Source organism: Gekko japonicus, unplaced genomic scaffold (genome assembly GCF_001447785.1).
Source record: "Gekko japonicus isolate JY-2015 unplaced genomic scaffold, Gekko_japonicus_V1.1 scaffold1020, whole genome shotgun sequence".
Taxonomy (NCBI): domain Eukaryota; kingdom Metazoa; phylum Chordata; class Lepidosauria; order Squamata; family Gekkonidae; genus Gekko; species Gekko japonicus.
Window position 1 is genome coordinate 9,640 of NW_015177039.1, and position 16,949 is coordinate 26,588.

At 41.8% G+C, this 16,949-nt stretch overlaps 1 protein-coding gene across 1 annotated transcript in view; it reads right to left on the reverse strand.

Annotated features, from left to right (window-relative positions):
- Positions 1-10,431: 10,431 nt before the first annotated feature.
- T (T brachyury transcription factor) overlaps positions 10,432-16,949 on the reverse strand; it is a 20,946-nt gene continuing 14,428 nt past the window's right edge. The window contains exons 7-8 of the mRNA XM_015428010.1: positions 13,352-13,484; positions 10,432-10,699 (exon numbers count right to left, since the gene is read on the reverse strand). Of these exons, the coding sequence (XP_015283496.1) occupies positions 10,432-10,699; positions 13,352-13,484 (401 nt within the window). The remainder of the gene's footprint in view (positions 10,700-13,351; positions 13,485-16,949) is intronic.

The window sequence follows — 16,949 nt, forward strand, 5'->3', positions numbered from 1 at the left end:
AGAAATGGTTAACTTGCAGCAGCTAAGAACTGTCATCTAAAGTGGTTGACAGTTTGCAGCTTAGAGATCTATCCTGGTAACAGCTTTCTATTGGCTAAATGGCTTTTCTTTCTGCACTGAGAATTTCAGCCCCACCAGAAAAAAAAATTGCCCCATAAGCCACAAAATCCTGGCTATGGGCCTGCCTGAAATGCCTGCATAACTTCACGAAGCAATGAGAAGGCAGCTGTCTTTAACAAGCACTTCTCAACATAAACACATTGGAGCCTTCATCAGGATTAATTTTGTAAATTCTGTTTAGTAGCACTATTGTTATTTAATTTTTGCTTTTTCAAATGAAACTGTGATTTCAGGGTGTTCTGCTTGATAGAAACAGGTACTGGGGCACAGCTCTGCTACTGAGAACATTCCCTTCATTTGATTCAAAGCCAAGGGAGAGTTTTGTGCTGGTTTAGCTATTTGCTGAGTTGCCAGCTCTGAGACCTCAGAGGTCCTCTGAGCTTTTAGCTCAGCAAACAGAACAAGCACTGGCAATGGAAAGCAACGGGCACCAGTAACAGTTGCATTGTCTCTCACTGGTCCTCTTTGGCCAAGCTTCTGCTACATTAAGACTAAGAGAAAATGAGAGACAGAGAGGAGCACCTCTCTGGATGAACAGGAGGTCGGTATGTATGTAAGTGCTGTTAAGTTGCAACCACATATGGTGAGCCCAGCAAAGGGCTTTCAAGGCAAGTGAGGTGGTTTGCCATTGCCTTTCTCCACAGAGTCTTCCTTGGTGGTCTCCCATCCAAGTACCAACACTGCTTAGCTTCCAAGATCTGATGAGATTGGGCTATACCAAGCTGCCTTTCTTCCAAGGAACATAGTAGGGAAGGGCCCCGGTCACACGGGCCGGATATCGCGGGGGGGAGGCATGGCTGTTTGCCCCAGAGCGAACTACCGCGCGGCAGCCGGATCAAACGTCCCGCTGATGTCCTGTGGTTCGGGGGGGAGGTGCCGATCATACATCAATCCTGCGGCGCGGCAAAGAAGTGGCGCGGCAGGGGTTGTGTTTTGTTTTTTAACCGAGGTGTGCGCATGCGCCGTTGGGTGCTTGTGCGCATCCCGTGGAGACTTGGAAAAAAAACCCTTTTCACGACAGGACATGTGCGGGCGCCGGATGCCACGAGCTACCACTGGAAACGTGATTAGACGCCCTCAGAGGTACTAGTTTTTTACGGCGCATCTTTGCCGGGAAGCCTCGGGTTAGCCACGGGAGCTCTACGCTTCCCAGATGTTGTGGTTTGATCATGCCCGGAAAATCCGCCTATCTTCCGTCTCTGTAGCGTGGCTAATGCTCTGTGTGACCGCAGCCAAGGGTAACCAGAAAACTACTAGCCTATGGTTTAATCTGGAATTTTGACCAATGTACACATTTTACAAGTGGGAGACTTGCAGGGGACATTTCATTTCTTCCTCCTGTACTATTTTCACAGTCTTTCACCTTTTCCTTCTTCCTTCCCTCCTTCCCAGCCAACCTACCTTTACCTGCTTCCTCCATCTTCAGCTTTCTCTCCTTCCCTTTCCCAACAACCTCTACCCACAAAAACTCTGGCCCACTTCCATGGTGCCAATCAGGCCAATCCAAGTTTCACAATAGGGAATATGCATGGACTTGTGGGGGCACTTCACTTTCCCTAGTATCCCCATCCCTGCACTATTTCCTCTTCCTTCCTACTGGCAGCCCTCAAACTTTATTGCTTCCTTCCCCCCCCACACACACACAGTTAGCCATATTTATTTCATTTATATCCCATATTTCTACACAACAGGGACCCAAAACAGTGTATTCACCTTTCCTCCATTTGATCCTCACAAGAACCCTGTGAGATTGGTTAGGCTGTTTGTGTGTGACTAGCCCAGTGACACCCGGTAAACTTCTACGGCAGAATGGGGATTCAAACATGTCTCCCAGATCCTAATTTGAAACAGTAACCACTAGACCACACATTGTATTGTAAGGTGGCTCCTGTTGAACAGTAGCAAGTGGTCAGTTGCATGGTATCAAATCACCTGCTGGACCTTAAGGGGTTTTCAATACACGACATGAGTAGAGGTAGTTTGCCTTTGCCTTCCTCTGACCTTGGGTCAGTCGCACATTCTCAGCCTAATCTACCTCACAGGGAGGCTATGCCCATGCCTGATCCCCAAACAGCAAAATCGCCCCTTGGAGATCAGGGAAGGTGTGTGGCCACCCCTCTCCCTCCTCCCCCTCCCCTGCTGCCCCACAAAATTTCCCCATGCCCCACCAACCCAAAAATTTTGGCTACAGGGCTGTATATACAGCCTCCTGCAGGAGTAGCTTCTCTCTCATATGATCATTTTGGCTCAGACACAAAAAAGAACTCTTTGGGAACAATCTCAGTATTCACTGCAAAAGGAAGAAAAAATAACAGGCTTGAACTGATGTTTCCCATTAGATCTTAATCTGTTTTACCTAGGGAAGGTATAGGTATACACAGCATATTAGAGAAACATCATCAGTGAGAGAACCCCTCCCTCCAATGTTTGTCCCTTCTCCCACTTGAAAATATCCCTGAAACTCTTGAGTAGTATTTCCTGTTCTTGGTTTAGAATGGAAACAGATCCATCTTGAGTTTTTCCACATATAGCCTCTCTTACCTAAATGCCTTCCTATGCCAAATTAGGAGGACTGTAAAAGTCACCAAATCATGACATTACCACATTTTTAGCAGAGCCTGTACAGTTTCTTTCAGTAAACTCAATTAGTGTCCTTTTTTACCTCCTTCATTTTATCATTAAACATTCTGGGGTGAAATTCATTCCTAGTTGCCTTTTGGGGGGGGGGCAGAATGCATCAAACAGTGGCTCTACAACTTTTCCATTTAGGACGCTGTTTACTGATGTGCAGGGGACAAAGTCCTCATTAACTAATTAAAAGTGTTTGTTTTCCCTTGTAAATGAAAGACTTGGGTATAAAACAACTCCAGAAAAAAAATCAAACTTTTTTTTGCAATGGAAGTGGTTTCTTACCCCAGACAATGTAATTATTTTTTTTAAACTTTATTTTAATGTTAATACATTACAATAAGAAACAAGCAATAAATTCAACATAAAAATTCCAAGGAAATAATTGTAACAGCTAATTTGTACAAAGTATACAATGTAAGTCAACCATTCATTAACAATTACTTTAACCCAATAAAGATTTTCCAACCTTAACATTATACATGTATTGCAAATAACAAATGCTAAGTCCTAAGTAATAACCTTCTTCATTTACTTAAAAAAAACGTATATAATGATTTAGAATCTGTCAAAAATGTGCGTGGCTGATGAACCATAAACCTATTCTGCTCATCTAATATAATGCTCCACTTTTCCATTGAGCTATTGTGGATCTCCTTTGAGTTTCGTTATATATTTTATCAGCAATAAAATAATCCCACACTTTGATGTACCATTGGTTAACAGTGGGGGTAGTCTGAAGTTTCCAGTGCCTAGCAATTATGCTTTTAGCCGCTGTAAATAAGACTGAGGTTAGTTCTCTTACTGTTTTATGAATAGAAACTTTGGGCCATAAATGTAAAAGAATAAGAGCGGGGTCCTTGGGGAGTGTACAACTTGTCAGTTGTTTAATTTCTTCTAAAATTGCATCCCAGAATTCAGCAATGTGAGGACATTCCCACCAATTGTGGAAATATGTTCCCCAATTACCACAGCTTTTTCAACAGTTGGGAGAATGTGAGGAGAATATGTGGGAAAGTGTCGCTGGAGTAAGATACCACCTCAAAAGAACTTTGACTGACTGTATCAAGGTAGAATTTGAAGTGAAAACTGATGAACCCCATACTTGAGTCCTTTGTTTTTCTGAGAGTGACCTGCCAAGGTCTTTATGCCATGCCAAATGGGTAGAGTTAACAGAGGATGTAGTTTCCTTTAAGATGAATTTATATATTAAGGAAATCAGGCCTTTCTTTAAGAACGTTTTGGATGCTAGAAGCCTTTAGTAACTGGTTTATCAAAAGGGATATCGTCTTTCCTGGAATGGAATAAATGTGATATCTGAAAATATTCAAACGATGGTAAGCTAATTTTCCCCATGGTCCCTAATATAGCTTTCTCTAAGAACTTACCTCATTTCAAAATATCCATAAATCTTGTCAAATTTGTAGTCCTCCACTTTAAGAAGGACCCTGGTTCACAGCCCGGTTTAAACCATGACTGGTTCAAAAAACTAATGATAGGTGACCATGGTTGAACCAATTGTTTTCTGTACCTGTCCCAGATGGAAAAGGTTGCCTTTAAAAGATGATCAGTGTATTTATGTTGTCTAATATTAGGAGACTGCCATAGAGCTTCTCTGAAAAAGCCTGATCTTAGATAGGTATCTTCCATCCATTTCCAATCTGCCTCATAGGAAGTATGGTATTGTCTAGCTTGGTTTGATAAATTAGCTGCAGAATAATATAGATAGAAGTCGGGAACTGACAAACCTCCTTGTGTTTCAAGCTTATGTATTGTCTGAAAACTTACTCTAGGTTGCTTGTATTGCCAGATAGTTATTCAAGTTCCCCTGTCAAACTTTCAAGAGTGCAGGCAATATACTAATTGGTAACGCTCTAAAGTAATATAAAAACTTTAATAAAATGAAGGATTTAATTGTATTGATATGTTCAAACCATGAAAGAAATTTACAATCCCGTTGCTTTAACATGGTAAAACAATGTAATTATTTAGGGTGGGAAAAAAAAACTTTTAGTTTTTCCAGAAAGCACCAATCCAGGGAATCATTATTTAAGTGTTCTGGGGATATACAGCCCCTCCCTCCTTTCACTGAAAGATGACCTGATAATATTCTACAGAACTGGTGTAAGTTATAAAATATGTAAGAGAACACAGTCCCAAAAAAATTCTACCTCATGTAAAAGTTTATATCAAGACTTTGGAAGTGATGACACTAGAAATTGTGTAAAAAGTTTACAAAGTTTGTTTTTAATTTTTTTTCTTACTTATGTCTTAAAGTTATACATTCTGCTAAATCATTGTACTACTTTGTCAAGTACTGTATTACTTTATCAAGACATGCTCATGTTTTTTTCTCTTTTACTTATTTGTTAATTGTTGAAAATGAAAAAAATTACAACAAGACTTTGGGTGTTTGAAGCAGGCTGGAGATTGCAAAACACATTAACTTTGATCACCAAAACCAGATTCGGGGGGTGGGGGGTGTTTCCCCTTGATACATGCTGAAATTGGGCTTTGAGTACTGAATGCCATTCTTAAACTGCCAACATGTTTGGGACAGCTTGTGAGAAGTGGATGTTTCTCACCATATGTAGATCTCTATTATACATGAACAATCACCAGGTATTTATCTTTATGAAACTCTCCACGTAAGAGTCAGAACCCAGACAGCTAACAAGAGGAAATGTTCCAGAGAATTCTTTGTTAACATAACTGCACAATTATCACAGAAACAAGATTATTTTTGGTTTCAAAATCTGTCTAAAACTCTGGCAAAACACTTAATTAGCAAGAGATGCAACATTAAGGAACTCTTCCAATGTTTCATTCCTCCTTTCCACCAAAATACTGAAGGTTAGGCACACTTATGCAGTTTAATTCATTCAGATTGCAGAACCCTGACTGTAGCAATGCACTTAGCAGCATAGGTTATGTTACCTGGAGGGTCATAATTAGTCACAACTTCAAAGAGCAGAACAGCATGGTAAGAAGGGTCTTTTAACTCTTTCTCAGTGTCATCCCCCTCCCCCATCACTGTCTCAAAGCTACCATTAACCCTCCTGGAATTTTATTCCCGGAGCCTGGGTCTAAGTAGTTTAGGGTACTGATTTTAGGTGGACAGACTCTACAAGGGGAAAGAGCTCATTAACCCCCCCCACCTCATTGTTCTGCTCCATTTTAAATACAGACATATGGCGATCTTGCCCTCTTCAGAAAGAGTTCATTAACCCCCCACCTCATTGTTCTGCTCCATTTTAAATACAGACATATGGCGATCTTGCCCTCTTCCCTCACTCACACGGAGGATTTTCTCTCCTTTCTGGCAGAGCAGCCCCTATATCCTTATTTTTAAGGCTTACAACTGTCCCACCCTATAACGTTGTTATATTTTGAGGCTGTCTCAGCCGACAAATTTGAGGGAAGAGATACAATCACCTTAAACATACTTCTGAAAATGGCACATGAGTGGCTTTTGAAAGTTCAAAAATAAATAACTTTTTATTCAACATAGAGAAGAAGAGATGAAGAGATTGGATTTATACCCCGCCCTTCACTACCTGAAGGAGTCTCAGAGCGGCTTACAAACTCCTTTCCCTTCCCCTCCCCACAACAGACACCCTGTGAGGTGGGTGGGACTGAGAGAGCTCTTGACAGAAACTGCTCTTTCAGGAACAGCTGTGCCAGAGCTTGTGACTGACCCAAGGTCACATCAGCAGGTGCAAGTGGAGGAGTGGGGAATCAAACCCTGTTCTCCCAGATTAGAGTCTGCACACTTAACCACTACACCAAACTAGTTGGGGAAAAGGTCAGGTGAAATCAGGGGTAAAATGTCTGAGGTGAATTAATAACAACTCTTGAGGTAATTTAGTAATTTCACAAACTACAGTTAATATGTTTCCAGCAAGTAAGAGTTTTAAGCTTTTCACAAAGTCTTGGAATTTTTGAGATGAGAGGCTTTGGTTTAGTTTCTTCTAGATATTCCAGTATACATTCTTAACTGACTCTTCAGGTTTCAGAAGGCAGGGATACATTACCAAGTACCCAAAATCTTTCTCCAAACAAACCAGGGATTACTCCACTCTTTGGAACTATCTCCCTTTTCAACTGGGCAGGGAATTACTTCACTAGCCTGGAAGCTCTGTCCCTTTTTCTGGACTGAATGGGGGTCTTCTGCAATCCTCCCTGCCAACTTTCCAAGTCCTCAGTCAGGGCTAAACTAAACTTGCTTCAGCAGTCAGTTCCCAACTCTTTCTTCTCAACCATTTGAGCAACCTGTCACTCAAAGGCTCTCTGTGAGGCATTAACCCTTCACAGTCCGTCACATGTTTATATATCACTTACGAGCTTTTAAAGCTCAGTCCATCGCAAGGACCCATGGTGCCATTTTCTTTTTTTAAAAAAAAAGAGGGAAATGTCTTCAGGGAAAATAATCATGGAACTAGATGTATCAGGCAGCTCCACCCAGAGAGGCTAGTACAGCACCTGCCTTTGGCTTCAGTTATGCACAGAGTCATTATATTATCATCCAGTTATTCCAGTCTGAAAGTTTCTGTCCCGTAAAGTTATTACCTTGTTTTTATGGCCACGGTAAAATAAAAGTATTTTCATCAACTGGTAGCTAAGCATTTGTTTTATTAATACTGCTTTGTTTTCACAGTCCAACTGAATACATTAGAAATGATTAGACAAACATTTGCTAATTCCTAACAAAAGATGCTAAATAATAATCCACATATTTAATTTACATGATTGAACTGCCACAATAAAAGCAAGCAAGCAAGCTTATTTACAACATTGAAAGGGGACATGTCCTTAAGGGCCTCTTAATCCTACTAACTACTTGTTACTCCTGGTCAAGAAAAAAAATCCAAACTGCCGCACCCACCTAGCCCTGAAATGAAATTTGGCCCTAGATTGCTGTGGATGTAAAGGATGCTCATGTGAATGAGATTATTGGAATGGCACTGAGGAAAGCAACAAGGACAGCCTTTAAGAAGCCTCATCATTCTAACATTTTCTAGACAAATTCTGTGTGTCCGGAGGCATGTCCCCTGGGTGATTGTCATAAGATATACAGTAAATAGACAAAGCATATACACATGTACAAACACGTATCCTAACAAATAAATAGAGCTCACTGAAGGACAATACTGAAATAAAATAAGTTAGAAAGGAACTTCAGTCATGCACTTTCTACTCCGGGCCTGGTTTCAAGCCTATTAAAACCAAGGGTTTTTGAACAGCACCCTATATTATACAACAGCCCTTTGTAATACCAAGCTCATCTAGCCTGAAAATCTTTTGCAGTATTCATTAAAAATGACTTCACATGTTTAACTATTTCCTCTACAGATAACCCTTCCATGTAGGAAAGTCATACACAGATTGCACATACACCATCATTTGTGATGAATGTGTACACTTCAATATTTGTACACATAACAGGAAGAAAAAATTGCCCCAAATATCTGTATAGGAAATTGTTGCATACAAATCAGCTCTACAACATACTATATTAACAGGCACTTTAGGAAATGAGAACTTTGTACTCAGTAATCAAGAGAGAGCTCTTGTTGATTGTCATTTCAATATAGTCACAAGGAAATAGGTATACAATTGTGCATGAATCTGCAAATGGGCAGAAAAAAAATGTAGTCAAGGCACATCAGTTCTATTAGTGCACAAATCTTCTCAGTAGTCAGCCTTAAAGGCAGATTGTATTTAGATAGTGAACACAAGGAAAACACCTTCGTTTAGAACAGGTCACACAACCACTCCTTTATGTGACAAGATCCTTTTCTCCTGATTTAATGTGGTTAAAGTGTCATCTGTAGGGTCCATCACAAGCCGCAGTCCCAATTTTGCAAAACAACCAAAATACTGACCCATTAAGCATGAAAGAAACTGTAATTTATACTCATGACAAACTACTCAACTAACCCCTTCATCACATGCCTGGAGCAACCTGGGCTAAAACAAGCTGAATCTGACTATACATAACCATGTGTGAACTGAACTCATAGTGGGTATTTAAGGTGTCACAGTGTGAATTCGCACATGATGTTGCAGTCATCAGGTGATGAACATGCAAGTGATGGCCTGAATGAGTGAACAGCCATCACAGACAACCATCAGAACATGTCCACAATATCTTTCAAAAAAAAAGTTCACACATGGATCTCTGGCTGCTTCCACACAGTTTTGTTCTCATTTAGCATCCAAAGTATACAAAGGTGGGTTTTTTTAGTATTCCCAACAACGTCATCCCTGACTCGCTGACTCTCTCTCACCCCGTCCCCCCCCCCAAACTTTGCTGCAATCTTTCCTAAACTTGGTTTGGTACATTCTTTTGGAAACATTCAAACATGTTTGTATCTGGATGGGAAGATGTGCATTATTGCAGTCCTGCCTACATTGGCACCATTTTCCTCACATCAGCCCTGCCCCCAGTTGCCATTTGACCTTGCCACCAAAGGTCTTTTTTGAAAAACCAGCATTTCATAGATCACTATAAAATTATAACATTATAGCAATCTATCTGCCAATTCCTCTGAATCCTCAGGGGGGTTATTTTGTTTCTTTGAAGTGTAAGAAAGTTGATTAATTTGAAGTGTGATGTTGGAGGAGAATTCTATAGATACCGTGGACAGCCTAAAAGACAAATAAGTGGGTTTTAGATTGGATCAAACCTAAACCTCCCTAGAAGCTAAAATCTCTAAACTGAGGCTATTGTACTTTCGTCACATCATGAGAAGACAGGAGTCACTCCAGGAGTCAATAATGCTAGGAAAAGTTGAAGATAGCAGGAAAAGAGGAAGACCCAACATGAGATGGACGGTCTCAGTCAAGGAACAACAACCCTCAGTTTGCAAGACCTGAGCAAGGCTGTTAACAATAGGACATTCTGGAGGTCATTCATTGATAGGGTCACTTGATGGCACTTAAGACACACACACAATCCTACAGCCTTTTTGGTTGGGAAGCTATTCATTGTGGAGCCTTCTATATCTGCAATGAAAGGGGCTAGAGGGCTTACTTTAAAAAAAATCAAATCTGGGAATTCAGAAAAGCTAGTAAATAGACTGTTATAATATTAGCAATATGTCAATTGCCTGTAAGTCCAAAAAAAAGTCCTCTGTTGGCAGGGGGGAGGGGCGATAGCTGCAGGAAGATGAGGCAAGGAAGATATAGAGAAAACTGCCACAGGGGTGCTTGCCGTTGTATAGAACCATCCTGCAATGTTGTTTAGTGAAATACATACAACCCACAGTAATGAACTGTGCACACAACTCCCCAGAGGCAGAAAACAGAATCCAAGATCTCCCATTTGGTGCATTGGGCCTAACAGCTGATGCATTTCTAGTTGTTTGCAAACTGAGACCAACTGACATAAAAAGAGAAAGGGAAAGTGATCTCCTAATGAAAAGGTTGGCAATGTTTCTAGTTGTCCTGCTACAAAGGTAAGTCAGATGGCAAACACTTCCAGCATACCAAACAAGTCACCTAGCCATTTCATAAGGTGTCTGTGCCACCAATAATGCACTCTAATAGTGAAGGAGTGTAAAGAAATCAGTGCAGTTCTACAGTTCTTTTGCCATGATCTACTTCACATCTCTCCCCATTTCACTATCCCCTAGAAAACTTTTTGAATTCCCAGTTTAGAGCAGTGAGAAAGTCTTTGGTCTACATTGAAGGAGTTGTGACTGGAGTCCACGTGGATGCAAGTCTAGCATGCACAGAAGTGTCATACTGGCTGTCAGCAATGTCTGTAGGTGTCCCACTGTCATACAAGGGAGAGCCGGAGGAAGTGGTGGTGACTGAATGAGGAAGGGTGGGGTAGTGGGTTGTAGAACCTCGCAAAAACTGGGCTCCTATCCCGTTAGACATCCCACCTGACTGTGATACAGGTGAGATGGTGCTGTTGCTCACAGACCACAAGTTGGGATACTGGCTGTAAAAGAAAGAAAAACAAGTTTTAGAATTCAGACATGCCTTTGGGACCCAGTACCATTCAACACAAAAAGAAAGGCTGGAGTACAGACACGAGCCCCTCTCTAGCCATATGTGCACTGCATTGCTCTGATCAACAGTTCAGACTACAAAACACTTGGCTTAAATTATTATATGAAATCTTTGGCAGGATTTTATCTTACTCGGTAAAGCATCATTGATATGGACAACATCAAAATTATAAATACATATTATTAAGGTGCACTCTTCCTACATAATGACACAAACTCTCTCTCTCACACACACACACACACACACAAAATTCCTTCAAGAGCCTGCTTATAACAACTATAGAAGCCTGCCTGGAATAACCACAGAATATCAAAGGTCTGAACCTGGCTGCTCCCATGCCCTGAAATCTTGGTAATTTCCACACAGGGATGGGCTTGTGTAGATATACTGTTGTTACTGCTGCGGCTAGCAATACAGTGCAGTGGCAAAAGGGCTTCCTCGTGGCATGTTTCTCTGTGCTTTCCCTGTGCCAGTTCCCACAGTTGACAATTCACACACCCCTTCACATTACGGGCAGGGGAACTGTTGCTGTTTTTTAAAGAAAACAATTGATATATTTTACTGATTTATTTAAAACATTTATTATCTGCCTTTCTTGCCTGAAGAACTCAAGGTGGCTTACAATATACATGAAACATTATTAAAAACACAATAAAAACAACTTCTAAAATTCATAAAAGTCACAGCTTAAAAACTCTGATTAGGAGTGCCAATAATCAAAGCTAAACCAATCTAAATGCAGTTCTAAATAAAACTGTCTTCAACTGCTTCCTAAAGATGAACGATGTTATAAGAACCCCTTTGTTGTAGAGGTATAACAGGAAAGGCATATGTGTGGAAGAATGTATTTTAAAAAAAAATGAAAGCTGGGAATTTGGAGACCCTCAGAGACAGATGGCTTTATAACAATGTCAATGTTTGACATTTTTTTAAAATGAACCCAATTATACACCTTGTATGGTGCACTCTTCCTACATAATGACACAATCTCTCTCTCTCTCTCTCTCTCTCACACACACAAAATTCCTTCAAGAGCCTGCTTATAACAACTATAGAAGCCTGCCTGGAATAACCACAGAATATCAAAGGTCTGAACCTGGCTGCTCCCATGCCCTGAAATCTTGGTAATTTCCACACAGGGATGGGCTTGTGTAGATATACTGTTGTTACTGCTGCGGCTAGCAATACAGTGCAGTGGCAAAAGGGCTTCCTCGTGGCATGTTTCTCTGTGCTTTCCCTGCCCCAGTTCCCAGAGTTGACAATTCACACACCCCTTCACATTACGGGCAGGGGAATTGTTGCTGTTTTTTTAAAGAAAACGATATATTTTACTGATTTATTTAAAACATTTATTAGCTGCCTTTCTTGCCTGAAGAACTCAAGGTGGCTTACAATATACATGAAACATTATTAAAAACACAATAAAAACAACTTCTAAAATTCATAAAAGTCACAGCTTAAAAACTCTGATTAGGAGTGCCAATAATCAAAGCTAAACCAATCTAAATGCAGTTCTAAATAAAACTGTCTTCAACTGCTTCCTAAAGATGAACGATGTTATAAGAACCCCTTTGTTGTAGAGGTATAACAGGAAAGGCATATGTGTGGAAGAATGTATTTTAAAAAAAAATGAAAGCTGGGAATTTGGAGACCCTCAGAGACAGATGGCTTTATAACAATGTCAATGTTTGACATTTTTTTTAAATGAACCCCTCCCACAGGGTACTGAAGCAGGGGAAATGGTGCCAATGTGTGCATGGCCAGGAAGATCTGGACTTTTCCCATCCACACCGGCACCACTCTGGCTTTGCAGTGGTCTTTCCAGATCACAGAAAGACAAGGAAACCCCAGGAGGTACACAGAAGTACCACAATGCTATGGGCAAGCAGGAAAAACACAACTCCCCAAATGCATTCAAGCTGGGGCGAACAGCGTCCCTATGTCCAGTGTCCCAGCTCTAATTACTAGTAGCCAGTGGCATTTCAGAGTCCTAATACAGTGCTGTACAGCGGCATTTCAGAGTCCTAATACAGTGCTGTATTTCCACTATATAAAACCAGCCCAATCCAACAGACAGCAGGCAGGGGTAACAAAACTTCAGAGGTTTAGACTAACTGGGCACTACCCAAAAAGAGACTCAACTCCTCCCTCCTTTGCTTCATAGCCTTGAGTCAATATGGTCTGAGGTGTGGAGGCAATTCCTTCCCTCCCCAATTTTCCGAATTGCCACAACATTTCCTTCACTACAAGTGAAGGGTGGTGAAACTGCCTGTTCACTTGCATGGAGGGGGGGGGGGCAGAAGAGGTCGTCCTTGCATAAAACAAGATGCCAAGGGATGTGCAAAGTTAATTTTCACCTACCCTGCCCTGATCTTGCTATTATATTACCTATGAGCAATCCAGCCCTTGGAAAAAAAGAACACCAGCCACTACAAACATCTGTGCAAACCCGGAAATAAACAAAGCTTGTATTAAACTACAGTTTCCAAGAGGTTCTGCCTTTTGACAACAAATTCCTTTCAACAGCCCACTTTTGATTACAAATATCTGGGAGCTTTATTGTCTACAGAGTAAAGTATACCTGGAACTAGTTGGTGGGCCAGAGCTGTGACTCATGGGCAGCATACTGGTTGGGGACGGAACTCCTAGAGTGGACCAGTTGTCATGGGACTGCAGCATAGAGAGGCAGGCTGAAGAACTGTCACCATAGGCTGCTGTAAAAGACAAGCATTCATGAGAAGAGCAATCTCCATTTCCTGTGCAGAAATACAGTTCTGGAAAAACTGAAAATAAGTCAGACTCCAGGTATATGGGAAGCAGTATGTTTCAAATAAAATATATATTCTCTTAAATAACAATATATTAAGTTACTGACAAGATGGTATTTACCCCCTACAACAGGTATGTCCAACAGGTAGATCGCGATCTACCAGTAGATCGCGGAGGGGTCAGAGGTAGATCACCAGCCCCACTTGGTCTCCTGGTACAAAATAAAATAAAAAATGTTTGCAGTTCTTTCTGGATCTTCGTCTCTGTTTTGTTTTTGCTTATTTTGTTTACCAGTAAATGACAGAAGGTGCATTATAAATGGGGGAGGGGGGCGGTGGAACCCAACTTTAGTGGGTTAAAATCTAATTTGAAACTAATTTGAAACTTTATTTGCATGGTGGTAGATCACCAGCACTTTTGGCTGGAAAAAATAGATCACTACCTGTTCGAAGTTGGACATACCTGCCCTACAAGAATGCATTGCATCAATAAAAAGAATTCTCCCAGGTGTTCAAAGGGATGTGGTTGTGTAGCAGATTTTCTCCACTGTTGGTAGACTTGTGAACAGGTACAAGACTTCTGGAGAGGTATCCTCTTACACATCAAGAATATAAACTTGTGAACAGGTACAAGACTTCTGGAGAGGTATCCTCTTACACATCAAGAATATAACAGGGAAGGATCTTCTGCTTCTGTCAGAGGTTTTGCTATTAGATTATTGGAAAATGCCATCTGAGAAACTGAAACGCGACCAATTGACCACAACTCGGCAGCTAGAACATAGCCTCAAAATGGAAAGATCAGAAAATGCCAATGATGGATCAAGGGCTCCGAAAGTTGTGGGACTTTTATATTTTAGGTAAACTTATGAATAATACACAACTGAATAGTTCAGATCAACAGAAACTAGCATACACTGAATTGTGGTCTCCTGTTATTATTTGACAGAAAATGACATTTTACCGAATGATGAGAATTACATGGACTTGATATGAATATAAACAGAGCTTTTTGTTTTGATGGTCGATCAGGGTTTATTCATCTTAATCTCATGGCCTTATATGCTTCATTTATAGTTTTAATATATTTGATGTTATCTTTTTTTTACAAAAATTAAATTAAAAAAAAAGACTCCACCATTCTCCCTTGCCATCCCTTATGCTTACAACTCCCTTTAGGAATACCTGTGTGATATCACTTTCTCACTTTCTGGAAACATTTCCTTTTTCATGAAGTGATCAATTTCCCATGTGCCACTGAGAAAACCCTAGTAGGCCAGGCTAGTGAGATCTCATCAAATCTTAGAAGATAAGAAGATCAGTCATGATTTGGATGGGAGACCATCAAGCAAATCCAGGGTTGCAACACAGAGCCAGGCAATGGCATACCATGTCTGAACGTCTCTTCCCTTGAAAAACCAGTGGGGTTGCCATAAATTGGCTGCAACTTGACAATACTTTCCCCCTTGACAACTGAGAATTAGCCTAAGTATATGTCACTCAAATTAACGCATACTCCCCACTATCCATTCCCAATTCGAACCTCCCTCCCCTCCCTTATTTCTTTTTTAAGTGACTGGTTTTTTGTGTGTGTATGTTTGTCTCTGTGTGTGTGTGCGCGCGCCTGAAAGTCATGGTTGACTTCTCGTGACCCCTAGTAAGGCTTAGACATTTCAGAGAGGTGGCTTTCTATTGCCTACCTCTGTGTACCAGCCCTTGTATTCCTTGGAGGTCTCCTTTCCAAGTACTTGTCAGAGTCAGCCCTGCTTAGCTTCGGAGATTGGGCTTGGCTAGGTTATTAAGGTCAGGGCCCTCCGCTCCCTTATTTCAAGTTTCCAGCAATAAGCTCCTCAGGGCAAGGACATGTCTTCTAGAATTCTGTAAAGCACCATGAGTATTGACAGATCTATATAAATAACTGTGATGCATTGTTTTGATCAGATTTGCCTGAAGCGCATCATAGCCTACTTCAACTGTGTTGTGAGTATGCTTCAAAAGGCGCTGGGACTCCAGTGAACAGAAATATTCTATGAAGCAATGGTAATGATCACCAAAGAGGAGCCCTTTCCTGCAATGTAAAGGTCTTGCAAGACAGAGGTCACGGTCACACGCAGAATTAGCCGTGCCATAAGTGCGAATGCCAAGCGTCCTGCTCCCGTGGCAACCTAATTTTGCTCCGCTACAGAAGCTGAGTAAAAAGACACCGGGGAAAATCCAGTAGCAAATGGGTTCGCTGCAGGCCAGGAACAGACTTTCCCCTGTGTGGTCGCGCCAGCGTGCTCTCATGGCATCGGGATGGTCTGATCGGGCTCCAGGCTGTTGTTTTTTCCCCCGTTTCGGTATGCGCATCATCGCACAATGCATAGGGAGCACTCAGTGTGGAGAGGCGAATCATCGATCCCTCATTGAAGCGCACCGGAAAAACGCAGCAAAAAAACCCCCCAACTCACTCGCGGTTGCGTCTGATCATGCAGTGGCGGGGAAAATGCAGCAAAAAACCCCCCAACTAACCCGCGGTTAAGAACATAAGAACATAAGAGACGCCAATGTTGGATCAGGCCAAAGGCCCATCCAGTCCAACACTCTGTGTCACACAGTGGCCAGAAATACCAGTGCCATCAGGAGGTCCAGCAGTGGGGCCAGGACATTAGAAGCCCTCCCACTGTTGACCCCCCCCCAAGCACCAAGAAGACAGAGCATCACTTGCCCCAGAGCCCCTAACAGCCACCGATGGACCTCTGCTCCATATGCTTATCCAATTCCCTTTTGAAGCCGTCCATGCTTGTAGCACCCACCACCTCCTGTGGCAGTGAATTCCATGTGTTAATCACTCTTTGGGTGAAGAAGTACTTCCTTCTATCCGTTCTAACCCGACCGCTCTGCAGTTTCATTGAGTGCCCACGAGTTCTTGTATTGTGAGAAAGGGAGAAAAGTACCTCTTTCTCTACCTGCTCTTTCCCATGCATAATCTTATAAACCTTGATCATGTCACCCCTCAGTCGTCGTTTCTCCAAGCTAAAGAGCCCTAAGCGCTTTAACCTTTCCTCATAGGGAAAGTGTTCCAACCCTTTTATCATTCGAGTTGCCCTTTTCTGCACTTGCGTCTGGTCATGCAGTGGTGGGCTGCCCCCGCAACACCCAGGGACTGTGTGATTGTGCAAATGCGGGTCAAATACCTACGGAGCAAATAGCCTTGCTCCCCCCCCCCGCATTATCTCGCGCATGTGACCGCAACCAGAGACCGGCAAAACAGATTTAAAAGACAAAGGAGTGACTGCCCTAGAGTTAGCGCAAGGCACTTCTCAAGGAGAAAAACAAACAAATGAAACTGCAAACTAACATTCTGAAGAAGTCATATCCTCATCTCTGGATCTCAGTCAGTGAGCAGGTGCCATGGACATGTGTGTGTAG